The sequence below is a fragment of the Pogona vitticeps genome, chromosome 1 (assembly GCF_051106095.1).
Source record: "Pogona vitticeps strain Pit_001003342236 chromosome 1, PviZW2.1, whole genome shotgun sequence".
In the NCBI taxonomy this organism is placed as follows: domain Eukaryota; kingdom Metazoa; phylum Chordata; class Lepidosauria; order Squamata; family Agamidae; genus Pogona; species Pogona vitticeps.
Genome location: NC_135783.1, coordinates 19546132 through 19573717, shown reverse-complemented (window position 1 = coordinate 19573717; position 27586 = coordinate 19546132). Strand labels below are relative to the sequence as shown.

Here is a 27586-nt window from a genome sequence, read left to right as displayed (position 1 = left end):
AGATGCAGTGGAGGCTTTTCCTAGTTGTAGCATCCCATTGTAGAATGCCCTCCCCTTCGAGACCCAGCAAGTTTCAACATTGCCCTTATTTTAGCACAAAATTACAACCTGCCTGTTTATCTGGCAAAGGAAGAGCTCATGTCTTGGTCTTCACTCTTTCAGCTGACTGAAGTTTATTTTAATTGTTCTAATGATTAAAATGTATTTTAAAAGTTTAAATTATTTTTAAAAATTTAACCATTGTTTGAAAGCATTTAAATTAAATTATTTAAGCTTTTAAATGAGTTTCTGTTGTTAGTGCACCACCCTGAGCTTGAGGTGGGCTTAGAAATAATTCAGTCAATAAAGCAAATTAATTAGTCAGGTTTTTTTTTTCATATGATGAGAGCAATCCACTGTATTCTGATAAGCCACTTTCAGCCACAGTGTGGTGCAATTGCCACATAGACTTATTTCATGCAGAGGGAATGGCCTTCTTGGTGTGTGTGTGTGTGGGTGTGATTGTATGACATTGGTAAGCCTCCAGATAGTTAGATTTAGAAGAAAAGCCACAGTCTATCTGGAGCCCTGTGCTGAAGGACACTAATTCCTAGTGGTTAATTTAGCCCTGACTGAAAGTGTACTGTGCTAATTCATTAGATGAATGCAAGTTAGCACTCTCCAAATAATGAGACTGCCACTCACATCATCCCCACTCAACATGGAGCCACACTGAGCAGGGATGATGAGAGGCATAGACACACATACCTGGAAGAGTGGCAGAGTCAAAGACTGCATGAGGGCAAAAGTAGGTAATATGAGGTCAGACCATAAAGCTCATGCTTCCATCTGGAGAGAAATAGAAAAACTTTTATTCTCTCTCTCTCTCTGTGTAAATACGTTTTACAATGACTAGGGGAGGATGGAGGCTTGATGGACTGACCTCAGCCTTTCAGTCTTCCATTTCTTATTTTTGCATGGGACCCAGTGGTTAGAGGAGACCTGCACATTCCACTAGAGTGAATGAAGCTTACCACCTGTGTGTGGTAACCCACAACGAATTGGGGAATGTCTGGTGGCTGACTACATGAACAGAAGGAGGGAAGTGGTGAAGCCCTACATGTTGGACAGTGACAGGCCACGATGTGCAGAAAAATGGGCTAATCAGGTTGATGGTATCATACACATATATAGCGCAACTTAGGACTTTGGGACCTGTAACAAAACATTGAAGTACAGATAGTCAGCCATGATTTCCTCCAGTATATCATTCCATTCCCACACCCACCCAGTTTGGCATGGTTTCCACTCATGGCGACCAAGTTGTTGGGGTGCTGGGATGTTTTGCCAATTCCATCTTTAGGGATATCCCCCCATTCGGTGCTTTCCATTTCTGTCAATATTGGCGACCTAATGATGGCTGATATCTCCCTCTTGTGCCTGAGGGGTGCCATTTCTGCTCAATGACCATCAGAACTCCTGCCTGAAGAGACAATTATACTGGTGGAGTGTTTTTGCCCCAAGTACAACATCTAGATAAGAGGGAATTAGAAGTCACATTCCATAAGCAACAGCCACCCATGTGAGCTTATTGTTTGAAATTTCAGCTCTGAGCTCCTTTCAGGCTCTCAATGCTGGGAAACGGGGCTAAGCACAGGACTGATGACCCCCCCCCCCCGTTGTTGTACTCCTCTGACTTCATATGGTGGCACAGCTTAACCCTGAGCACACACCATCCATTTTTCTGTCAAAAGGAAACGCCTCTCCTGGGTTTCTTTGTTCTAATTTTTCAACCTAGATTTAAAGGCAGATCGAGGGAACTATGCTCTTCGAACAAATTGTGAAAGTAGCACATTATAGGTAATGATGATGCAACCTGTAATACTTTACTCTGCGAGATGATGATGGCATGATAACATTGTTTTTGCAAAATAACAGAAGGACTGGCCGTGTAATAAGTCATTTTAACTCAACTACTCCGAAATGTTGATTTTTGTGATGTCATTTCTGGCTATTTTGGTCACTTTTCTATTTCTTGGAAGCCTGTTTGTTAGCCACATCATGAATATAATACTAGGTAAAGGTAAAGGTTCCCCTTGACAATTTTTGTCCAGTCGTGTTCGACTCTAGGGGGCGGTGCTCATCCCTGTTTCCAAGCCATAGAGCCAGCGTTTTGTCCGAAGACAATCTTTCCGTGGTCACATGGCCAGTGCAGCTTAGACACGGAACATTGTTACTTTCCCACCAAGGTGGTCCCTATTTATCTACTCGCATTTGCATGCTTTCGAACCACTAGGTTGGCGGGAGCTGGGACAAGTGACGGGCGCTCACTCCGTCACGTGGATTCGATCTTATGACTGCTTGGTCTTCTGACCCTGCAGCACAGGCTTCTGCGGTTTAGCCCGCAGCGCCACCACGTCCCTTGCAGAATATAATACTGCCCCCCCCCCCCAAATTCTGTCTACTTTACACTGCAAACATAGCCAAGCTTACTCAAAATCAAGTTTTGTTGTGGCTCCTGGGCAAGCTTTGAAGTTCTGGCAATCATCATGATCACCCCCATAGCCAGCCCCCTGCCCCATAAATAGGAGCACGTCTTTTTGTAAAGTTGATTAGTCTTATTTGTCCATCCAAGACCACAGTTCCTTAGATACTTTGCATTATAGAAGAAATTAGCTTGCAACACGATAGTGTCCTTTGGAAAATCCACTCCTCTGCCAACTACTGTGAGGATTGCAGGTGAGCTCATAGGGAAATGAGGGTGGTGGCAGCTGGTGATTTCATAACCCCGGCTAATGAGAAAGTCCTGGGGTTTTGACCTTGCAAGCCCTAGCTTTGCTATACCCCAGGGCTCCTAGGTAAAGGGAGTCAAGGATAGCAGACTAGCAAGACAATCCTATACTCTGGTTGTGTTGGAGAAGGGAAAGCAGTGCTGCTACTGAACTGCTGATATGTCCCACCCTCAGACTTTTCAGGGGCCACGTCTGGACTCTGCAACTCCTTGCCAAAAGAGATAAGGTTTACTCCCTCTCTGTTGTCCATATGCTTGCAGGCAAATATCTCTTTCCCCCGCAAAGCAGGTCTTTGAAATTTAACCTAGATTTCCATGGACATAATAGTGTTATTATTTCTTTTTATTCCTTTATTTAATTCCATTTTTAGTCCTTTTTTATTTTTAATTGAATTGGCTTTATTTTATTAACGTTAGCTGTCTTGTGTGCCAGTTTTGGCAGAAAGGCAGAACATAATTTTACTATAAGCAAACTCTGCTCTTTGCTATAAATAAATGAATCAATAAAACTTTTCTATGAGAAGGTGTTCACTTAGAACAAGCTGACACTTAAATCCGAGTGACCAGCTCTGTTTTATCGAAAGCCTTTCCATAGCAGCCCACGAACACAGAACTCATGCTTCATGGATACAATATCACTATTGAATTTCTCACCAGCTCTTGGCACTTCTCCTTCATACCTTCCAACATACCTTAAACTACAGTACAATATATACCTTGTGTTGAGGGTCTAGCTCTCTCGGTATGCACAGCTAGTATTTTAAGCCATGGTAGTGCATGATAAACTATCACAAAAATGCGGCTTGCTGCATGGTCGTTGCCAAACCCAACCTCTGCTCTGTTAGTATTTCATTTCATTCATAGCTGCAAAATGGATCTAGTGTAAAACTACAAGAAAGATTGGCAGTTTGAATGGGCTGGGGAACTGGAAGCTTGCAGGAGGACTGTTGAGGAGTGGAGGGCAACCAACATGTGTCTCTGATGGGAGCATGATTTTGGAAGTGTCACATTTTGCTCTAAACTCCATTTTTTTTTCTTTGCAATAATAGGCAGGAATGGTGAGGATCCTTTGAGAAAAAGCAAAAATGATTAGGGAAAATATATGTGGTCCACCTTGCCTAATTCTCAGATATGGAGATAGATAGATCTTGATGCTAAGAGCAGTTTGCCTGTAGAAATGTCTGCCTCTGAATATGGTGGAGTCTCCTTCACTGAAGACTTTTAAATAGACTGGATGACCATCTGTTAAAGATGTCTTCTCTGTAGGTTCCTACAATGGCAGAGGATTAGACTAGCAACCCTTTTAGGTTGTTCCACCTCTACAGTTCCATAATTCTTTGATCACTGGCGTGTCCTGCATCTACAAAAGAGAACACTCACATTCTTGTTTGCCTTCTTAGGACAGAATATGGAGAGACATAATGGTTTCTTATAGGGAAAGATGTCAGACGAGGGTATATTTTATCTCCCTATCTGTTCAATATCTGTGCAAAACATATCATGGAAAGCTGGACTAGGTTCCGATGAACGAGGGGTGAAAGTTAGTGGAAGAAACTTCACTAATTTAAGGTATTCAGATGATAAGATATTACTGGCGGAAAGCTGCAATGTGTTGAAATGACTTCTGGTGAAAGTGAAACAAGAAAGTAGCAAAAAAGGACATCCGTTGAATATGAAGAAGACAAAAATCATGACGACAAAAGAATTACATAACTTTAATGCTGACAATGAAGAAATTAAAATTGTTAAAATTGTTCTATACTGTGGCTAAACCATCAATCCAAATGAAGACTGCAGCCAAGAAATCAGAACACTGAGACTCAGACAAGCAGCTACGCTAGAAGATCCTCAAGTGTAAGGAAGTATATCTGAAGACTGAAACCAAGATTATCCTCCTATGGTGTTCCCAATTAGAATGTATGTATATAAAAGATGGACAGTGAAAAAAGCTTGCAGATTTTTTTCAAATTCACTTGAAATATGGTATTGGAGGAGGATTTTACAGATACTATTGACTGACAGAAAGACAAACAAAAGAATTCTAGTTCAGATCAGGCCTGAACTCTTTCTAGATGCACAAATGATTAAACCAAGGCTATTGTATTCTGAGCATATCATTAGAGGACAAGATCTAATAGAAAAGACAATAATGCTGGAGAACGCTGAAGGCAGCAGGACATAACAAAAAAGAATTTTAGTAGAAATTCAAAAATCTGCAACAGATGTCAAGCACTTGCAATACTAAAGATTGTGGGGATTTTACTTCTTGTGGCAGAACCACGATCAGTGCTCCTCTTTGTATGTTTGCCATGCTGTAAGCAGATCTTAAAGTGCTACCAAATAACTGCCCATTTTGGGATTAAATTTAATTGCAGACTGTAATGGCTTAAAGCACCCAGACAGATTTTTCAAATTCTGTACCACAAATATCTTCCCCAACCATTTTTTTTAACCTTTTAGCCTGATGAAGAATTCTGGAGAACTGAATAACTTGCATATTTTGCACTCTTGGTGGATTCTGAATTACAGAGCCATTTTATGCAGGCTTACTCAGAAATATGTCCCATAGTGTCAGATGGGATTTATTCTTTGGAAAAATATATATAAGAATGCAGTTTACGAAAATAATATAAAATCCTAGCTCTTGGGACACATAAAACTCTCTATGCACTGCAAATCCCATGAATTATCCTTTCACGTCTGTGACATATGATACGCGTTTAGAAAATGTGAGGCTATGTTTCACCTTCACAACTTTTGCCATCACTGAAGATCCTGTATCCACTGGGGCAGGAGCAGTGATACGAGCCAGGAGTGTTGATGCAGGCGTACATACAGAGCCGAGGGGCTCCCTCCTGCTTGTAAACTTCACATTCATTCACATCTGCAATAAGGAAAAAAGAAAGAATATAAGAAATAAATTTTCCCATATTTCTGCATCGATAAATAAGAAATTTTGTGACATAGACAGCAAGGACAGTGGGGAAATATTTCAGGGATTTAATCACAATATCAAAGTGATTATTGTTTTTCAGATTCATGGATTGTTTCAATTTGGTTTGAAACATGGAGTGGGGAGGCAACAAAGAGTCCCGTGGCCCCTTGAAGATTAAAATGTTTATTCTGGCACAATATGTAACATACTATTTTGTGGATTAATAATAACAATCATGTGCAGTCAATTCTGGTGATCCTTTTCAGAGTTTTCCAGGTATAGAATACACAGAGGTAATTTACCATTTCCTTCTTCTGGGGGAGCCCTGGGACTGCACAGCTTGTCCAAGGCTACATAGGCTGCCTCTGCTCCCAGGGGGCACTGTGGGGGATTGAACTCCTAACCTCTGGCTCCACAGCCAGATACCTAAACCACTGAGCTAGCCAACCCACTTTTTCATGGCTTCAGGTCACTGTGTTTCATCACAGTGATATCAGAGCAGAAGGAAATGCAAATAAATAAATAAATAAATAAATAAATAAATAGATAGATAGATAGATAGATAGATAGATAGATAGATAGATAGATAGATAGATAGATAGATAGATAGATAGATAGATAGATAGATAGATAGATAGATAGATAGATAGATAGATAGATAGATAGATAGATAATCAGTAACAACAATCATGTTACTAACATTGGCTGTTCTCAAACATCATGGCAATGGGTCTGACAAGGAGCATCCGCTGTGTGATGAGGGAAGATACAACTGAACTTCTTGAGGTACAATAATTCTCCAGTCTCAAATTCTGATCTCCCATAGAAGTTTCTTTGAGAGGGCAGCCAATTGTAGGAAAGCTCTTTCTCTAAATTCCAGGGGGAAAAAAACCCTTGGGAGCCTCCCAGAGACCTACCTGGTTTATATAACATTAATCATCTGGTTTGATATGCCAAACTCAGCTAGCTCCTATTAACACTTCTCCTCCCACATGAAATCAAAGGCAATATTACTGCAGGTTTAGGGCAGTGGTTCTTAACCTTGAGTCTCCCATAGGATACAATAGGTACTAGAAATTTTGTTGTTGTTGTTGTGAGGCATTTTTAGAGTCTCAGAGCTCTTTTCCAGTGACTCCTATGGAGGAAAGATGCCATTCTCCTCAGGAACTACAAGACTCCTGCACAGCTTGGTGTTTCTTCAGCCCTTTCTGGGTGTATTGTGTGTAGGAAAAAATACCAGGCTGTGAAGGAATGTGCACTGCTTGGCTCCTGTTCCAGAAAAATAAATAAATGACGACTGAACAATTACAAAATCCTGTAAGATTTCTCACAGGATTGCTTGGAGGTGAGGAACTTACACAGAGAAGTCTCACTGCAGTGGAAACAAGGAGTTTTTCTGATTCTCACTGAGAAAGAGAGACTTTGAGATTCACAACCTAGTCCCTAGATATTGTTAGATTACAGTTCCCTGTTGTTGAGGTGGGACTTTAGTGGTGCATTTAAGTGATTTTACCTTCTGAATGTAATGGCCTTGAGATAATGGGGGTGAGGTATTAAATGCTCATGTGCGTTGCTTCATTTGGTTCGAAATGTAATCTACCAACCATGCTGCATTGGGTGAATGAAATCCCATGATCTGACCCTAAAGTCTGATTGAGTGATTTAGGCACCTGGCTCCAGAGCCAGAAGTCGGGAGTTTGATTCTCCACTGTGCCTCTTTGACAGGGGCTAGACTTGATTATTTATAAGATCCCTTCCAATTCTGCAGTTCCAAGATGGCAAGTCCTGCCATAACAGCAGCACTGTCAGTGACAAACTGATATCAACCTGCCAAGCTTGAGTTTACTATGGAGGCTTCAATCTGGATATGAGTTTATTCCAGTCTTATTTCTGGATGTCTGGGAAAACAATGAAGGAATTTGCCATTATTTCCAGATCAAATTTTGTAGTGTTCATTCATTTCCAATAGACAATCTATGTTTTCTCAGGCTAAAACAATTTCAGACTTGTTTAGGTGACTGTTGACCTATTTAGGTGGCCACTAAACTCACTTGAATTTCATATGTATTTAAACCAGACCTCCGCAGATAGGGGCTTCATTGGACTACCACTCCCATCGTTCCAAGACAGGATGGGTCCAGAGTGCAGAAGATTGATATATACACCCATAAGAGGTATACTAGGATGAAGAAGGAGCAAATAGTCTCTGGCATCTTAACAGATTCTTAACGCTCTATGATCTGAGAAGATTGTATGAATAATTTGAACTCCAGAGACCATGAGCTGTAAAAGACTTAAGGCAGTTTGCAAGCTGGTGTTGAAATGCCCTGGAATTTGTTATTTGTAACAGGGGTTGCTGTCTTCAGAGCAGACCACCACAACAACCAATCTTTGAATGTCAGCAACCACGCCATTCAAAGATTGGATATTTTCTGGGCTACTGCTTTCAGAAATAGCATGGATTTGGGATGCTGTGATTTAAAAAAAAAACAACTGGTAAGAATAGAGCTTCTGCTTCTTCACTATGTACCTACTATCTCCAAAGGACTCCCATTCCATAAAGCCTACAGACCTTCCTCATCAATTAAAGTTGCAGATCTAGGGAGAAACCAGAAAGGGGTTTCTCCATGTGTCTCCCTGACAAATAGAAATGGGATGTATTGTTAGCTGTTTGATTGTCTAATGGTTTATTAAATTAATCAATACATTTACCAATGAATTACATTTTGAATGGCTTTCTGTATAAATTTGATGTTACTATGTTTGTGTAACACTTTTGAGTTCTATGAGACTATTTGTTTTCTTAGATATCTATATATGAACCTTGCAAACACAATTTCACAAATTGAGTCTCTTGTTATTCACAGTCATATAACAGACAACACGAGCAATTGTAAAAACAAAAATGCTACAATTGGTGCATCCAAGACCTTTGCAACAGCACCAATACAGAAGTTGCTTATAGAATTGCAAAGTTCAAGTGTGCATTTGAATTTAAATTCAGATCAAAATCCAAGGCAACTTCCTCAACTGGCTTGGATATCTATAACACAAAAGAATCAGCTCCACATGTACAGTCTTCAAAACCCTGGACCAAGTTGGCAAGGGCCTTAGCAATCTAAGTGGTAACATCAGCTCTGGACTCTTCAGCTCTCCTGCTTTTTTTGATTCAAATCTCTTACTCTCAGCTCCGCTCTTTCTTAGTCTCACCTCATATTGTTTGGTCCAAAGAAGTTTGTAAGCCTACCATTGACTTGCATTGGAAACTGAAACAGCTGTGACATCTGTCCTTTTACACTGACGTACATGAAATTTGGTGACATTATAGACCTTATGATAGACCCTAGTGAGAGGAGAATGTCAATCTTCTGGTGGCTAGCACCAGGGGATGGCATAATTGGTACCTTTAAAATTTGCTAAAGAAAAAGGAACAGGCTGAAATAATTTCACGTCTAGAACGCATTCTAGCCATTAGCTTTGATCCAGAACTTATGCAAACCATTCAAATCAGGCCTATTTGGTTAGTAATTTGGGATTTGGCCAAGTCCAGCATACACCCCTCATATTGGTTCTTGAGAAGTTTTGCTCAGTTCCTGTCTTACCCTGACAGATGCTATTTTCAGATGTGCCACTCATATGGAAACCTGCTTCACAGCTGCAGTGCTGCATTCTATCAAATTTGGCACAGCGTGGCTTGCGACTGAAAGCTGGGTCATCTGCTACACTCCATGCTGGTGGCACTAGAAGACAAGGAGGGAGGGGAGAAATTACTTCCCAAACACCTGCCCCCAAAATGTAGAAATAGTAATTATTTTTGGACTGACACGCCTAGGTTTGCTGAATAATTTTACCAAGATGCACAACAAACCAAGCATTTCCTCAAGGATGTCAGATCAAGAGCTGTCCCTTCTTACTCCTTTCCTCCCTCTCCCTTGAGTCCTATCCCATATATACATTTCCTTGTCTGTCTTTTCTTTTTTTCCCTTTTTTATACTGATCTCGTTATTTATACAAAGAGACCTCCTCTCTCTTTTCCAAACATTTGTGTGAAATGGATCATATTCAGATGGTATAAGCTGGGAAGGAGGGTTGCTTCTCTCCCCACCTCTCCTGCAGAGAGAAAGGAGATTACAAACATTTGCTTCTGCTTTTGTGACTTTCCAAACAAGGCAAAGTATGATTCTGAGCTAGAACATGGAAAGAACTACTTACAGGTAACGAAGTAAGCTGTAACTATTTGCCAGTTACCTGCTGCGAAAAGTGATTAAATTTCAAGGTCCATTGTTGTTAATATTTTAACAGAGATGTTTTTGATGTGTTTTAATTTAAAAGTGTTTAAAATTTAAATTTAAGAGCATTAAAGATCTTATGTCTTCTCAATAAGGTCTTCTTACCTTAGTGATGCTTGTTATAGTAATTATTATATATTTAATGGGGAGCATCCTTTTCAACAGTTCCACTGGCATTGTGGAAATAACCTCAACACCAGCAGCAGATTGCTGCTAATTAAAGGTTTGATTTTGATTTTGGGTTATGTGCAACTTGTGCACAGTGAGACTAGCTGTGCATGGCCTGAAATCAAAACATGAACCCCTTAATTAGTGACTATCTGTCACTGCCAGTGTCATCTGTCTTGTTGTGCTGGCAGAGTTATGGAACAAGTTGTTGGTCATAATTTTATATTTAATTACCCTGTATGCAGTGTAATTAAATATAAAATTATGACCAAAATCTTGAATAATATATAATGTAAACACTTCTTGTTTACCTTCTTCCAATTCATAAAGGCTTGCTGCTTTCTGACATGCTAGGAAGCACCAGGGCCTGCCTGCCTGTGTGTCTATCTGGCTTACATACCCTGCCACCCTCTCCCTTCTCTTTCACTCACCAACAGAGTACATACCTGTCTGTGTTTGATACTGGCAATTGGGCCCAGTCCACTCTTGTGGACAAGTACATTTGTACCCTTCACCTCCATTAATACATGTTCCCCCGTTCTGGCAGAGATGAAGTGCACATTCACTAACATCTAAAAAAAAGCAAACAAACAAGCTTTTATTAATATCCTTTCTCTCTTTCTTACTTTCTTGTAATCCAGGAGCTGCTTCTGACAAGACTTATGTTACATTTTGTGATAACAAAGACATAATAATGCCCTATTGTCATTTAACATTAATACTAACATTGCATGAGTGACATCTACTTGTTATTACACATAACACATTCATTTATTTAGAAGGACTGGTGACCATCTTTTTACTTGCTAAGGATCTAAAAATAATAATCTAGCAATTTATTTCAAAATGTACATTACTTCAGTGTGCTATGTGCTGTAGAGTCGCTTCTAACTTATGGTGACCCTAACAAGGTTTTCAAAGTATGGAGAGATATTCAAAGAGTGGTTTACAATAACTACTTCCCAATCGGGTTCTATGGTCAAGCAGGGATTTGAACCCAGGTCTTTTGAATCCTAGTCATACATTCCATTTACTGCACTACACAAGCTATCATAAATTATTTACATGTTAGCAAGGTGTGATTGATGTACTGCATTTCTAATACTGTATCTTAATAAATAGTAAGGAGCCTCGTGGCATAGTGGTTAAGTGCAGTACTGCATCCAAAATTCTGCTCACGAACTATGTTGAATCCCAGGTAGCTAGCTTGAGGTTCACTCAGCCTTCTAGCCTTCCGAGGTCGGCAGATTGAGTACCCAACTTGCTGGGGGGGGGGGGAGGATGACAATGTGTAGCCTACATAATTAATTTGAAAACTGCCCAGAGAATTCTTTAAGCACTGTGGGGCAGTATATAAGCAGCACACTTTGCTTTTTTTTTAAAAAAAAAATCAAGTAATTAGTAAAACCTGAATGATAACTAACATGTACAGCATTTCTTAATTTTGCTCTGATCTGTTTGGGAACTCTTCTGGCCATTCTGTTGAGCACATCTTTCGTCTTGTCTCCTAAAGTCCGATTCTGATGTCATCACCCGAAGACAATGGAGGTTCCTGACTGTGATGATGTGAGAGAAGTCAGTCTATTCTGGCCTTTAATCCAAACTTTACAAGAACCATCCAAGGTGTTGAACCTATTTTGGGGTTGGCTTTCAGCACCTTAGATAGCTCTTGCAAAGTCTGAAATAAAACCTGGAGTTGGAATCATTTCCCTGAAAAAAACAGAGGCAGATCTTTCCACTCCTGAAAGATAGGATCTCTCTGCCTCATGTCTAGCTCCAGAGAGCAAAGGGTTTTTTTTCGTTTTCATGCTACAAATTCTAGGAACTGAAGAAAGGAAAAGAAAATGCAACCGCTCATCCCCACAGTTTAATCAGCCTTGAGACTAAGCTAGACATCACGGAGGACCTGTAATTTCAGCTGAAATCATACAGTACTCTATTAGTGTTCCACACAATATATGTGTTTCACGCAAACCTTCATGTCTGAAAAATCAGACTTGCAAACAAAGCCATTGTTAGCTCCTGAAGACCAATCATAAACCAAGGTAACCTAAGATAGAGGAGGTGAGGAAACCTTCCCCTGTGGTTATCCAATGCTTTCTGCAGTTACGGAATTCTTTCTTCTAGTTATGACTTCTCTATAACATAGTTTGGTCCTTGCACTATGGAAGGTGAAGAACAAGACCAGGTGAAGAGGGAGAAATCAGTTTCCTGGCAAACTACGTGTCTTTGGCTGGGCTACCAAGGCACCCACGGGCAGGAGTATAGGGGTTAATTTTGAAGTGCAAGAGTTCAGCTGGATAGCATTCACAGTCTTTCCATTTCGGTTGCCCAAAACAGTGGGTGATCTCAAGTAAAGAACAAAAAGAAGCTTCCCACCATTCCTCGTACAGAAATTGACTGTACTGCCATTTGGACCTTATTTCAAATTTGGCAGTACTCTAGGCTTCTGTGTCACGTTTGAAAGTATTAGACTAATTTGGGGACTGTCTATGTAGAATACACAGCTTTGTCCTGAGAGAGAGAGAGAAAGAGAGAGAGAGAGAGAGAGAGAGAGAGAGAGAGAGAGAGAATAGCCAGGGAGCAGATGATGAATAGCTGTGGGTGGGAGGAGATGCCACTGCTTCTCCCAGCGTTTGCTGCCTGATGGGTCTGACTGTTCTGCCTGATCGGTAAAACTGTCCCTGCTTAACCCCAAGAAGAGTACAAACATGAAACATGCAGATTGAGGTATACACCACAGCATAATACTTCATTTATTCATATCTTGTTGAATTGGAATTTGACTAAGATTGTTAATGAAAGGACAGTGAGATTTTCTCATTCTGTCATGGCATGGTGAACTTTGGCAGGTCTAGGGACCAAGGCTCCCCCTTTCTCTCTGTCTCTCTGTCTCTCTCTCCCTCTCTCCCTCCCCCCACTTCTTCCCCTCAAAAACTGCAAGTTTAGCTTTTGAAAAGCAAAGAAGAATAATGTACCCTCTCCACCAAACAGACCTTGCTTTAGAGGAGAGTCACCAAACCTGGAGGCTTCAAGGAGTAGCACTTCTCCTTTGGGGAGACTGTTTGTTTGTTTGAGATTTCAGGGGTTGCAAAAACAGATGGAGGTCACATACAGCCCATGGGCTATGTGTTGCTTAACTGTACTCTCGGTCAATGTCAGCCAAAGTAATACTGGAAAGCCCTGTTATCAACTCATGCATTTACCAGGGAAAAAGAGATTCTGTCAATTGGCATTCTGACAGTGGATGCTAACATTCCTTCTATGTAGAACATTCCAGAACAGTAGTTCCCTTTGTTATCTGTAGAAAGTCGAAACGTTTATCTTTTGGAGTACAGCCCCAGAATCCTCAGCCACCATAGCCTTTCTGAGAGTTGTACCTTTTTTTTAAAAAAATAACATTTCTAAGAGGTGGTTCATCTTCTGCTATACTGCTGGTTCTTGAATGCCTGCTTCTACCTGCCGAGGAGACAAAATTCAATATTTGGGCTCCCTAGTGTACAGCAAGGCTACAATGCTTATCAATCATATATTATGTTTGTTCATGGAACAAAAGCATGTATAACTTGTGATAAACAAATTGGATGTGTTTGGTATACAACTCCTGTCTCTAACAGTTGGTCAATGAGTCTGACTATATTGCTTGCGAAAATACACCCCCCTTCATAAAAAAAAGAAAGATTCCAGCAATATTTTAACCACAGGGATGTTTCCTGTAAAGGTCAGGCAGCCTCCTCCAAGTTTTGCAACCTCCACATTTATTGCTTGAACATAAAAAGACCCTGAGCAGACAAAGGAAAGTATCCCATAGAATCCTTGGTGTCTAAGAAATTCCGAAATTCCTATTCTCCTAAGCTGCCTCCTTCCTGCCCTGCTTTAACCTCTTGATGGCTTCCTATGTGTTGAAATAATTAGTGTGGTGGAATTTTTGGAAGAAGCAGGGGGTGAATGCCTTCCTAGGTTACAGTTACTTGACATCTGCCAAAAGCCTCGCTCTCTTGTGCATCAGTGGAATATTTTAAATAATTAGGGGCTACCAGACCATGAAGTTATTGAATAAGCAGCCATGGAGTTGTAACCCTCCCTAACCCCCATGTCCTTGAACTTCCTATGAATTCTCAATGGGCTCACTGAGATAAGAATGTGCGCGCGGGGGGGGGGGGTGTCCCTCAGCAACACCTGATCCGACAGGCAATGGAAAGTGGTGGAACAGTCCCTGCCCAGGTGTTTCAAAGATGACAGATGCAGAGGCTGTGGTTTCCCTGCACCTTACTGTAGGTTTAATGGAAAAACTGTAGTTTTCCTTTTGTTTCAAAGAGCAATATTCTGAAAAAGACACAGTAGGAATGCTATTTTCTCCCTCCCCATCACTTGTTCATTAATAGTCTGAGAGAGACAAACATTTAAATTTGTGGCTTTTTTTTTTTTTGCACAGGGCAAAAAATGGGAAAAGTTTCATCTGTTTAATTAGACTTACTGCTAGGAAAGGCAAACCAAAGAGTTGGCAGCCCTAAACGGTTCATGGCCAATGTTGGTGATTTATAAATAATTATTTTCATCTTAATCCTACTTTATTACAAAGAAAAATAGAGCTCTTATCATAGACCTAAATGCAGATGATACTGAAGACAATTGTCACATTTGTGGTTCCAGAACTGAAAACATGGTTTGATTCTTTCGGCTACAACACGCCTGCCTTCTTGCTACTTTATGCAAACACCCTGCAAGATCTCTGTCAAAATGTAGATGTTAATCCAGATTTCTGTTTATGATCATTGAGCAGTCTTCTGCTCAGTAAATACTTTTTAATGCAGGCAATTATGTACAATTTTGTTGTTTGCCAATCTAGATAAATTATATATTGGCAAAAAGACATGTTTGCAAGTAAGCACACTCATGTAATTACTATGTTTGTGCCATGCCAATCAATTTTTCGGATGCTGGCATTTGTTATGAGAAATATATTATCTGTCAAAGGGATTGATTTATGCTTGGCTGTTCACCCTTAACCACCATGAATCACACTGCAGACTCAGAAGGATCAGCAATTTTCACAGTAATGAAATATTCTACTACATATGCAAACTGGTATTTTTAAACAAAAATAAATGGACTTAGATTAATAGTCATCCTAAATTTAAAAAAAATCATTCACATGGATTGGTGTCTTTATCATATTAAGACTAAAGATGGTGGGGGCATTTGTTGTGTCTGTACTCTTAAAAAAATTAACAAAGGGGAATTGTGTTGATCTATTGAAGCAAGCAATAGCAGTAGCAGCAACAACCAAATATTCTGTGGCATCTTAAACTCTTAACAGGTTTTCTTGGCATAAACTTTCATGGACTGCAGCTGTAAAAGTTTATGCTAAGCAAAACTTGTAATTCTTTAATCTCAGAGTCATAAAATCATAGAATGATTGAGTTGGAAGGGATAGAAATTAAATGAATTGATGAATGAATGAATGAATGAATGAATGAATGAATGAATGAATGAATGAATAAATAAATAAATAAATAAATAAATAAATAAATAAATAAATAAATAAAACACTGCCAGTGAAGTGGAATGCATCTCACATCAGAAGCCTGTGCTTTCTTCAGACCTATGGTGCATTTTAGAGGTGGAAAGATACACTGAACTATGAGTATATTTGCAAAATCCCCGTGGCAACAAATGTATAGATGTGCACTAATTGCTTTAATTAAAAAAAATTTAGACAATCAATATGTGCAATAGATATAAAAATATATTTTTAAAAAGCTGCATGTGAAAGTAAGCCCAAATTTCCATACAGGGGGAAAAAAATCTACAATCCCATAAAAGACAAAACAAAATAAGAATATTAGTGGGACTTTGAAAGCTCAGAGAGAACAACAAAACTTTCATCTGAGTAACAGGGAGTTACATGATACTCCCAAGCTGCACACCTATGTCATTAGAGGATGTGTAACCTCATTCAGCACAGGTTTGTGGTCACTAATACACTGATGACATACAGCTCTATCTCGCCTTTGCTTCATCTGCGGGTGATGCTGTACAGGTTCTTGAGTACTGCTTAGCATCGATAATGAACTGGACGAGGGCCAGTAAACTGAAACTGAATCCAGATAAGACAGAGAGCCCACTATTAGGATTGTCAGACCAGTTAGAAACCTAGCCTTGATGGGGTTACACACCTCCTGCAGGATTGGGCCTGCAGCTTGGGGGTGCTCTTGGATCTGGCACCCTCTATGGAGGCTCAACACCGGCCATGGCCAAGAGTGACTTTTATTAACTCCAGCTGATTACCCAGTTGTGCCACTTCCCAGATAAGAAATGCCTAGTAAGAGTGATTCATGCATTGGTGATCTCAGAAATAAGACTACCGCAAGGCTCTGTACATAAAGCTGTCTTTGAAAATAGTATAGAAAGCATCAGGTTTAAAATGTGTTGGCCAATTGAATTTCTGGGACTTATAAATTCGATCATATATCCCCAGTTGTGGCATGACTTCATCGTCTTCCTGTCAGTTTCTGTGCTCAATTCACGGTGCTGGTTATGACCTAAAAATGGTTTAGGATCTTGATTAGAGAGGAGGGTATTCGTATATGAATATGAATGTCCCCCCACAGGTGACATAACAAGGGTCAGACTGTCCACTCACTGTCCACTGTTGCTGCAGTCGCCACGCTCAGTTGGCCAGACACTCTTTGACCTGGCAGAGAGGTTCATTGTCCTGCCTTCCGCCAGGAGTGGCCAAGCAACCGCAAGTTCCGGAGTGATAGGAAGGGAGCATGGAGTCCGCGGCAGTAGCGGACGGTGAGTGGACCCTTGTTATGTCCACCTGTGGGGAGGTATTCATATTAGTATAAGAATACAAATACCCCCATGTCTAATCTCGATACTTGTCTCAAAAATCAGCTACTCTTTTCGCCTCTCAGTAGATGTTGCTCGAAGTAGCCACATGTGAGACAGAAAACACAGGAGAACACAGCGAAGCCAAAAAGTTGACAACAAGGAATCAGGCCTTTTCAGTGGTGGCCTCCAGTCCTTAGAATAAATTACCCACTGAGATATGCCAGGCTCCTTCCCTCCTTATGTTCAGGAAATGGCGAAAACAGAATTATTCAAAGTTGCCTTCGATAACTGATTCTCATGGATGCTGTGAATGTGAATGTTCACATTCATGTTCAAAATTAATTTTAAGCCCACACTGTTAGATTGCCATGTTGCTGAATGCATTTTGTTATGTGGGGTTTTGTGGGGTTTATGTTTTAACCTTTAAACCAACCAAAGTAGTGCTTGCACTAACAGAGTGGAATATAAATCTAATTAATTAACTATGCCATGCCTGAGGAAGCATTTCAGTTTATTTATCCTGGAGCATGGTGCACTCCATGCTCTGCTTCTCATTTTATTGCTCTGCTACACATGGAGAGGGATGAGTCTGAAGAAAACAGTCTTGGCCATCTGTGCAGGCTCTCCATCTCAGCTGGGATGCTGATTTCCAAGTTGCAACTCACATGGAAAACGTATAAGAGCAGTGAAACTAGAAGTGGAGAGGGCACTGCTATAGCACTACCCTTGGTGACTAGATACAGTTTGTGAACAATGGAATAGACCTTTTGTCTCATTTTATTTATCCTTCTTCTAAGCTAAAAACTCCCTCCCCTTAACTGTCCCCACAGTCCTGAAGTTATTGCTTACATAAGAAAAATATGCACATCGATTACACTTACATCACTAGGTACAGGTAAAGGTAAAGGTTCCCCTTGACAAATTGTCCAGTCGTGTCTGACTCTAGGGGGTGGTGCTCATTTCCGTTTCCACCCATAGAGCTAGCATTTGTCCAAAGACAATCTTCCGTGGTCACATGGCCAGTGCAACTAGACACGGAATGGCGTTACCATCCCACCGTGGTGGTACCTATTTATCTACTGGCATTTTGCATGAATTGGGTCGTAAGTTTGCAAGAATCAAGCCTTACATAAGCATGGTTACCTTGCTGGTATCATTTTAACTGCATCTTTTCAGGTGCATGTAGACACTGGGAATGCTTGGTTTTCGGACTGCAGCTCCTCAAATCCAAATGGAAAAAATGGCCCACCATTTTCTGTCACTGGGTAAATAATTGTTTGATCATTATTGGAAGGCATACGTTCCCAGGCTGAGAGAATAACAGGACAAAATACCTTTGCAATAAGGAACTTCTCCAGTCCAGCTGGCATTTGGTTGACACACCCGAGAACTGGAACCGATCAGCTGAAACCCAGGATCACAGGTGAAGTGGACTTCGTGGTCCACCATGTTTTTAGTGCCAAATCGTTTGCCATTCTGTGGGGCATCCAGGACAGGGCAGGACACTGCAAGCACAGTTGGGTGCAATGGGGTGAGAAGACACATGCTTAGTTGCTTCCAGAGGGAATCAGACTCACATTGACAGAACCACCTGAAATATTGTTATATGGGCTACTGACCATCTGCATGGTGACTTTTAGTTGATGATTGCTAAGGGCCATAACTAGCAGTTTTGGATACAGGATTTCACTGTTATATGGGATAAGCTTTGGTCATGTGAGATTAGTGCCTGCATTTCTTCTGCCTGTACATGCTAGGGATACAGAGATTCCTGTCCTTCTAGCACCTGGATTTCTGCCCTTCCAGCAGCAAATGTTTGCACCTTCTACATTTTGGTGCAATAACTCAAAGTCACAGTTATTCCACCTTATTTATGGCTCTGTGCTTGTTTGCTTTACCACAAAGCAATTAAGTTTAAAAAGTAGATGTCAAAATCCAACTCACATCTTATTGTTCTGACCAAAAGTCATACTAGTTTATGCAACTTTTCAAAGTCTTATTATCAGTCAGAAATTTTCTGTAATGGAAGAAATTAAATCAATGCAGTACTTATGTGCATGCAATTTTTGCCCCATCACTTGTACAAAGAAGATCTTAGCAAATGGCCAAGATAACACTTCTTAGTCTTCTTCTGGTCAAAAACTGTCTTAACATTTTAATTAGTTTTTAACTTTACTTATATTTCATTTATGTCCATAGTTTTAAATTATGCAATGCTCTCATACAAATAAAGAAAGAAACAAATACCTTATAGATATTGTTAATTACGCTCTGCAGAACATTATGATTAAATTAGTTAGGAAAGAGTTCAGGTATGAATCTGAATAAAAAAAGCCTACCAGTGTCTAAACATATGCTTCTTAACCAAGATGGTAACAATTTACCAAGTTAAGACACACCTTTCAGATTATGAATTTTGAAGAAATCATTTCCCAAATGCAATTGTGCTTTTTTTTTTCTTGAAAGTCTAAGCATATCGGCTACCACCTCTTGGTAGGCTAGAAATTTCCATAAATCTACCAACTGGAGCAACATTTATTGAGAGCTAGTCCTTTCTTGTCTACTTTGTGGCACTCCAGATTCTTGGCAGAGCTCTGCCTGATCACTTGTTGCATGACTATGTTAACCTAAAAAGCCAGGGGTTGATCTAAGGCTTCATACAAATAATATGTTCTGCTGTGTGTAGGTTCCTCTCCATTACATTTGCACATTTTGGTGAGTTCTGGAAAATTTTGGATTGCCAAGGCATAGAGAAGACTGAATCCTTTGGTAGTCAAAGGAAATGGAGCTTCAGCAGAACCCAGTAAGCTAGCCATGCTGTTGCTTTTTTTAAACCATAGCATCTTTAAGCTGCTTTCAGTTCTGTTTTGTCCTAACATTACAACATGTAAAGTCTTAAATCTTGATTCTAAGTTAAATTTTTAGATTTGAGAGCTAATTTTGGGAGACAGGTGGGGCATAAGTAAAGCAGAGCAACTTCTGCTGGTGTTCCTTTTGGTTTTGTAGTGGCCCCACCACTACTAACTGGTCTTCAGAGGTAGCCCTTAAATCTGTTCCATCATGTGACCCGGTAAGTATCTCAACGAAGGGCTCCAGTAATAGCACTAAAGTGCAATAGAAGATGGGAAAGCTAATCTGGCTTGTGATATGTTTTCAAAACGGTCAGTGCAAGTGGCAAATGGTGATGTTGCAGGGCCTAGTTCAGCAGGAGTCAGGAGACAGAAGAAACAAAGACGATTTGATCTCTCCCTGATGCTACTCTGGCAGAGCTTTGAATTTTTCATAAAATTGTACGATTTCTATTAAACAGTAGAAGTACAAAGACTCACAGAGGACAATAGCTACAAGTTTCCCATAGTCCACCTCTTTCTCACTAACTGGCACTTAAAGTCTCCATAACTCACTCTGAGACATTTGTAGGAGACAGAATAAAAAATGTATACAGTTTTTTTTTTGAAGTTACAGAATTTTTTATGCTTCTTTCTTTCTGCACACACACTTAGCAACCAATTGAACAGATCAACAACAAGCAAACAACTGCCACCAACCCAGGAAAGAGAGGGAAAGCATACTCAGCAGGGAGGCAGGACTCTCTTTGTATTCAAAGGCTGGAAGGAACAATTAGTTAGTGCAGGACTAATCAACCTAGTCCAGGGAAGTCACTTCAGTCAAACAAATTACAGGCAGCAAGTGAGGCTGTAAATAAAACTACAATAGCTGCTACTATGAAATTCTGGATTCATGATTACCGGTTTCTGGCTCTGGCGTGACTTTAATCACTGTGTTTTGCAGTGTTGTTAGTCGGTTTTTCATGACACGTATTCCTTCTACAAATCGGGTTTCCTGCCCCTTAAGAAATTGTTGCATTTGGCGGATAGTAGCCAGAAGCTGCTGCTTGTTCATGCAGTTCTGTGAGAAAGCGAAAAACAAGTTGAGGATAAGCTAAAACAACACTTGAAATGTATCACAAATTTACAAAAACTGGAACAATTCTCCTATGAAGAAAAGTTTGGGGCTGTTTTGTTTAGGGGGGAGCAAATCTTGGATACATTACTTTTTATGGAATGCATACTATGACCTTACTGGTTGGAGGATTCTGGGAGTTGTAGTCCAGAAAATAGTTTTTCCAAGGGGTGGGGGAAAGGCAAGTAAGAGGAGGCGGCTATATAGTGCTATACAAAATTGTGCACGGTAGGGAAAAGTAACTAGGAAAAAATCAAATATCTAGATTGGATAATATCTTTACTAGATAACTAAAAATTTATAAACAGAATAAACTGTGTTGAGTCCATCAGAACTCTTTACCAGGTGCAAATATTATAAGATTTCAGCATTTGATGAAGAAAGTCAAAATCCCCAAAGTTGGGAAAAACAAAACAAAAAGCACCTGTCTTAGATTAGGTAAGGTAAAGGTAAAGGTTCCCCTTGACAATTTTTGTCCAGTCGTGTTCGACTCTAGGGGGCGGTGCTCATCCCCGTTTCCAAGCCATAGAGCCAGCGTTTTGTCCGAAGACAATCCTCCGTGGTCACATGGCCAGTGCGACTTAGACACAGAACGCTGTTATCTTCCCACCGAGGTGGTCCCTATTAATCTACTCGCATTTACATGCTTTCGAACTGCTAGGTTGGTGGGAGCTGGGACAAGCGACAGGCGCTCACTCCGTTGCGTGGATTCGATCTTACGACTGCTTGGTCTTCTGACCCTGCAGCACAGGCTTCTGCGGTTTAGCCCACAGCGCCACCACGTCCCCTTAGAGATGGGCACAAACCATCGGTTTGGTGGTTCGTTCCATTTCCTTTCTTGGTCAAACAGGTGTTCAGCAGTTCCCAGCCCCAGTTCCTCCAGTAGGTGCCCACTCACAGGCAGCACCCAGAGGAGGTTGGGCAGGGAAGCCGGGGCTCTGAGTGGGCACCCACTGAAGGAAGTGAGGCCGGGAACTGCTGACCAAGAAACACACCAGCACGAACTGCCAAACTGGCAGTGCCCATCTCTAGTCTAATTGCAGAGGCTGCTGATAAGGCAAGATGGAGATGGCAGATCTTGTTCATAACGAGATGTCAAAGTATCAGCTAACACTGCAGGGGAGGAAAATCAGGACAGATTACAAAGTTCTCCACACAGTGCATTGGTCAAACTGCGGAATTCACTGCCACAGGATGGGTTTAAAAGAAGATTAGTTGAAACTAGGAAGGATGAGGTCATCAGTAACTTAGGCTCAAAATTGCCCTATATTCCCATAGGTATTAGAAGCCGTAGGATTCTGTATACTATCGGTTTCTGCATGACACAAACAGGAGGGTGCGGAAGAGTTCACCTCTTGCTTGTGGGTTTCCCAGAGACAAATTATTGGCCACGATGTGAACAGGACAAATAGACAGATTTCTATTGATCTAACAGATAAGCCTGTGGTCTGAAGCAGAACAGTGTTTTTTTTTTAGGTTCTCGTGCACACATCATCATAACTGGCACATGGCAATATAGTAGCTCTCAGGAGAGGAGGAGAAAAAACTGGCATTTGAGAAGCCTGTTTAAGAAAGAGTCCTGGAATACTGTGCATTAATCAATGAGTAGTTATTCAAAACCTAGATAACCTGATCCAGTATGTCTAACACGCCTTGTGTGTCGTTTGCTGCTGCAAAAAGCCTTTAGCTGCACAGGATGATCTTCAATTAATATGAATCTACTACTCTGTAGCAATTTTATCTTGCTCTAGAGTGTGACCACATTGTTCAGATTGTGTACAATAGTGGTTCCCAACCTTGGATAACCTGGATTGGATTCCTGCATTGAGCAGGGAGGTGGAGTCGATGGCCTTATAGGCCCCTTCTAACTCCATTATTCTATGATTCTATGATTTTTCTTTTCTAGAGATTGGAGAAACACCTTTTTGGACTACAACACCCAACTATCATGACTAGTGGGAGTTATAGTAAAAAAAACCCAAAACCCTAACATTACTCAGTCCTGATCTATTCTCTCCCTTTCCCCTTGCTCCACATATGTACACAAAGGCACAGGAAAGATCTTCACAAATAATGTTTTACAAGCATTAAATCAATGTTTACCAATCACTCAAATCAAGCATTTCTTTTCTTGGGAACTGCATAATTTCATCATACTCAAAGGTCAGTGCTCTGATCGGGCCAGGACCTGGTTAAAATCATGTGGGCTATAGCCATGTCATTCTTGGATGGCTCTTCCTTTTTAAATGAATACTCATTTGTGGTCCCAAGTGAGATAACTGGGGCACCCCCAGCCTCCTCCCACAAACAGACATACATACCTTGATACATATAAGAGTTTTATTGGAGAAAGATAAGTAGTAAGTTGTGGGCAAAATAGACACCGATTGGATTGGCTGCAGCAGCACAATGTTAACGAACAGATTTCCAGACTGGATAATCCGCCTGTCATTCAGTCTCCACCATGCCAGAACATTACTGGGTAATCACAGAGTTGTTAACCAGTTATATGTATCCCAGGAGTCTACAGGATCTGGCTGTGGAGCCAAAGATTGGGAGTTCAGTTCCCCACTGTGCTGCCTTGACAGAGGGTGGACTAGATGATCCATAGGGTCCCTTCCAGCTCTGCAGTTCCAAAATGATGATGATGATGATGATGATGATGATGATGATTAAATCCACTAGGGTAGGGAGCAACTCCTTTGTTTGACAGCCCATCTGAGCTGGGCACGTCCCTGTCAGTTCATCCCCTGCTGCTCCCCCGCCATCATAGGAGAGACTGAGGGAATCCTCAGTCTAACTGAGAAAGCCAATTGCAAAATATTTCATTTGCCAAGCATATCTAGTTCTGAATTCAGTTCTTCATCAGAGGTGTTATATCCCCCCCCCAAATTACAGTACTAATAAATACTTTTTGAACTAAAACTTCCATATTCTGCCAGGCTGAGAAGGGAAGTTATAATCTAAAAATGATGTGATGAAAATGAGGAAGGATGTTATAAGGAGGCTGTTTTGCTTGGTTCCCTTTCGTGCGGAGCTGAGCTCTGAGACAATGAGGCTGCCTGGCCTTATTGTTATCCTTGGCACCGGTCGCCCTCTGCACCTTCCTATTGGCTTTAACCTTCATGTTCATTTCCCAGTTGGCCTCAATTAAAGGTAGCAAGGGGTACTTCTAGACAGGATTTTCATTGAGCAATGATCCTGGCTCATTGAGAGTGTTTTATATTGTGTGTGTGTGTGGGGGGGGGGCAGTTGTCACTTTGTTGCATTTGTTAAACCTTTCATTTTCTATTTCCCTTTTTTTTTTGTCCCCTCCCCTCCCATTCATAAATTGCTAAGAGGGGAAAGATGGAGGAGTTGCACCACACTCTTGACTGATAGCTCTAACAGCCCTCCTTGCAGAAGCATCCCAATATCTCTTGCTTGTTAATCTGATGCCGAAAGTTACCTTTATGGACTACCATTCCCAGAATCCTCCAGCCAGCGGGGCCAGAAAGTTGTCGTTCACACAAGTGATTTTTCCGAGCTCTACCACTTTGGTCACCGTGGTCTCTGAAGTGTGCAGAATGCAACTTTTAGCCACTGGCCAGGCTGGATGGAGGATTCTGGGAGCTGCCGTCTGAAAAAGTAACATTTTCAGGTTCTGATAAAAGCCAGCAGCCACTCAGAGTTGTGAAGGTTTTACTTTTCCCAAAGAGGCAAGAGAGCAGAAAGGAAGTGCTGGAGAAGTGCAGCTTTTTAAGCACAAGTTTGCAAAAGAGCCGTCATTCACTTTACTATCAAAGACTCCAGATTGCACAAAATATTTCTCCCTCCCCAAACATCCATTTTAAAAAGATCAAATGAATACAGGTGTCCTGTAAAGAAGAAGAAATGCTATAACCAAATGAAACCAGCTACCGGTTTTGCAGTGAGAGAGGGGCAGTCAAGGTGCCCGCCTTACCTGGGAAGCGAGAGATACCTGACATGATGTCAGGTATAAGACAAGGAAGAGGCTGCCGTGCAATCCAGGCACCATGGCACTGTTATGGCAAGAAAGGAAAACAGGTCCCTGGATGATCCAGTTGCCCCTAAATCTGGGTGGAGAGAGAGGGAGAGACCGAGAGCAACCCTCAGCCGGAGAATTCCTTCGCTCAACTCAGAAGCAACTAGAGCAGCAGCAGCGGCAGCATCTCCCAGCAGGTTTCCCCCGACAAGTCAAAACGCTGCTTCTTCTTAGCTTCTCCTTGGCAGAATGCCTTTGCGGCCAAGTGTGGGGCTGCTCCCTCTCGCAAGGGGTTTGTTATTCCCTCCCTCCCTCCCTCGAACTTCCCGCCCCATCTGACAAGGGAACACCTAATAGGCTTGGAAGCTGCCTTGGTGTAATTGCTGGTAGATACTTCTCCAAGTTTGAAGCAAGAGCATGTGTAGTGACAGGGAAAGACTGCTAGCTTGGATATTCCTCACTTAAACTTACCAACAATTAAGGTTATTATTTGGGTTTAATAGAACCTGTCCTTCTGAGCATAATAATTCATGTTGTCTCTGCAGAGTTAGATATCTGGCTGTGGAGCCAGAAGCTGGGAGTTTGATTCTCCCAGGAGAAAACCCAGCCTGGGTAGCCTTGGGCAAGGTGCACATCCCAGAGTGAACCCAGAGGAAAGAAACAGTAAACCACTTAGGAGTACTCTATACCTAGAAAATCCTGGACAGCGTTGCTGTTAAGTCGGAATCAACTTGAGGGTGCAGCTATTATATGCAAGACTGTGTGTGGCTTTGAAACAGACCATGGAGTTTTAATTCTATTTGTTTTCAGCTAATCACAGAGCTAGGAAATTTTACTTTTTAAAATACTACAACTCCCAGAATCCTCCTTCCTGTAGCTATAGTGACCCTCGGTGTTCTGGGAGTTGTAGCACCAACTTTTTTTTCCAAGGAGAAGGCGACGGTGCACATTAAACACAAATACTGTGATACAGTCATTCTTACAACAAGCTTGCAAGGTTGTTCAGTATTACCACTACTAATACTCTGTTTAGTGGGATCCAAAACCTAATGTTCCAGTGTCAAATCATTCTGTTTAGCATTTTAGCCACCCAACCAGCCTGCCAGCCAGAACACTTCATTCCCTTCTAACTTCAGCCTTTCTCTACTCACAAAAGTCAGCAAGCTTTCTGTGAACATTGAAAAGACATCTCTCCTGGCTATTTAGCCTCTTCTTCTCCTTTGGAGTTTTTTCTCTATATTTTATTTTTCCTGGGCTCTCCCCACCATGCTGTTACAGATGTTATGTTGAACATTATTGGTTTTGCAGCAGACAGATCATCCCCGGAGAGCAGAACGAAGTGGTAGATTTGTAAAGGTAGAATTCAGGTCAGTAACGCAGCTGGGATGTATAGCACAGCCTTTGAAATTTATGCTGTTGGAATTTGCATGAAACTGAAGCTGTAACTACATGATCAAATACTGCAGGATTTGCTGCAGTTATAGTACGGCTTGATTCAAAGTATTTTTTCTGATCACATTTCAGTTATAGTACGGCTTTCTGTCCTCCTCCCATCTCTGATAAGCTCAAGGTGGTGCCCATCGCTCTCCTCCTCCAATCCTCACCCTTCTTGGTGTCTGAACAGCAATCCTGTCAGGTAGATCATGCTGCAGTTATAGTAAGGCTTGATTCAAAGTATTTTTTTCTGATCACATTTCACAAAGGCCAATTTGAATAGGTCTACCTCTTTTTGCTCCCTGCATGGCTTTTTTTCCTCTGCTGCTAGAGGCCACTACTGTACTTTTTTTCTCAAGCCAGAACTATTTGAATAGACTTTTTCGATGTGATCAGTTCATTCATTCTCATAGAAATAGGTGTGTGTTTCAGTTGGGGTGTGACATTCAGGATTGGGGAAAACATACCCCACATTCTTCTCCCTCAACTGTCCTCTGGTTTTTTTTTTCATATATATCACATTAGTGCTAAATCATCTTATCACTAGCACTAGCACTGCTAAACTAGTTTAGCGCTAGATCACTTCTGGATGAGAAAAAAATTACAAATTACAAATAAAACAGAAACATACCAGATGAAATAAAATATGTTCCTATGGTATGTAATATATCTGTACACGTTAAGAAGAACTTTGGAATGCTGGCACTTTTTCCGGAACACAGTTACAACCCTTTCAAAACAAAGCAGCTTGACAGCAAATCATAAAAGGATCAGCAAAGGCAGGACCAGAGGAAGGAAAGAAAGAGGGCTGTGGGCTGAATAGTAAATCACATCATATCAAGTGTGAACATTGAACTCTTGAATCAATTCACAACCCTGGCTGTGAATTCAGTTATAATACAGGCTGTGAATCAAACAGCAGCACAGGCATATCAGACCTATTTAGCTTGCCAATACAGTCAGCCTTTGAAATTGTGATAGTGTTGGGAAAGTTACATGTATCAGCTGAAATCCAACTGCAAAATTACACCAGTATAAATCCATTGGCATAAACTTCTGTGGCAAATTGCCACAGCTGCAATGTGCTAGGCCACATGAACCGCGAACCATAGCAAATCCCTACTAGTAGCAACTACCCACTGAGATTTATGCTTATGGACTCCTACTAGCACTACTAACAGGATTCTGGTCATTAGCTTAGA

General features: G+C 41.1%; 1 protein-coding gene across 1 annotated transcript in view; it reads right to left on the bottom strand.

Moving 5' to 3' along the window:
- Positions 1–25224, bottom strand: part of FBLN7 (fibulin 7) — a 38329-nt gene extending 13105 nt beyond the window's left edge. The window contains exons 1-6 of the mRNA XM_020808352.3: positions 24909–25224; positions 20752–20911; positions 18337–18507; positions 10609–10734; positions 9308–9445; positions 5517–5654 (exon numbers count right to left, since the gene is read on the bottom strand). Of these exons, the coding sequence (XP_020664011.3) occupies positions 5517–5654; positions 9308–9445; positions 10609–10734; positions 18337–18507; positions 20752–20911; positions 24909–24983 (808 nt within the window). The 5' untranslated portion in view covers positions 24984–25224. The remainder of the gene's footprint in view (positions 1–5516; positions 5655–9307; positions 9446–10608; positions 10735–18336; positions 18508–20751; positions 20912–24908) is intronic.
- Between the last annotated feature and the right edge of the window lie 2362 nt (positions 25225–27586).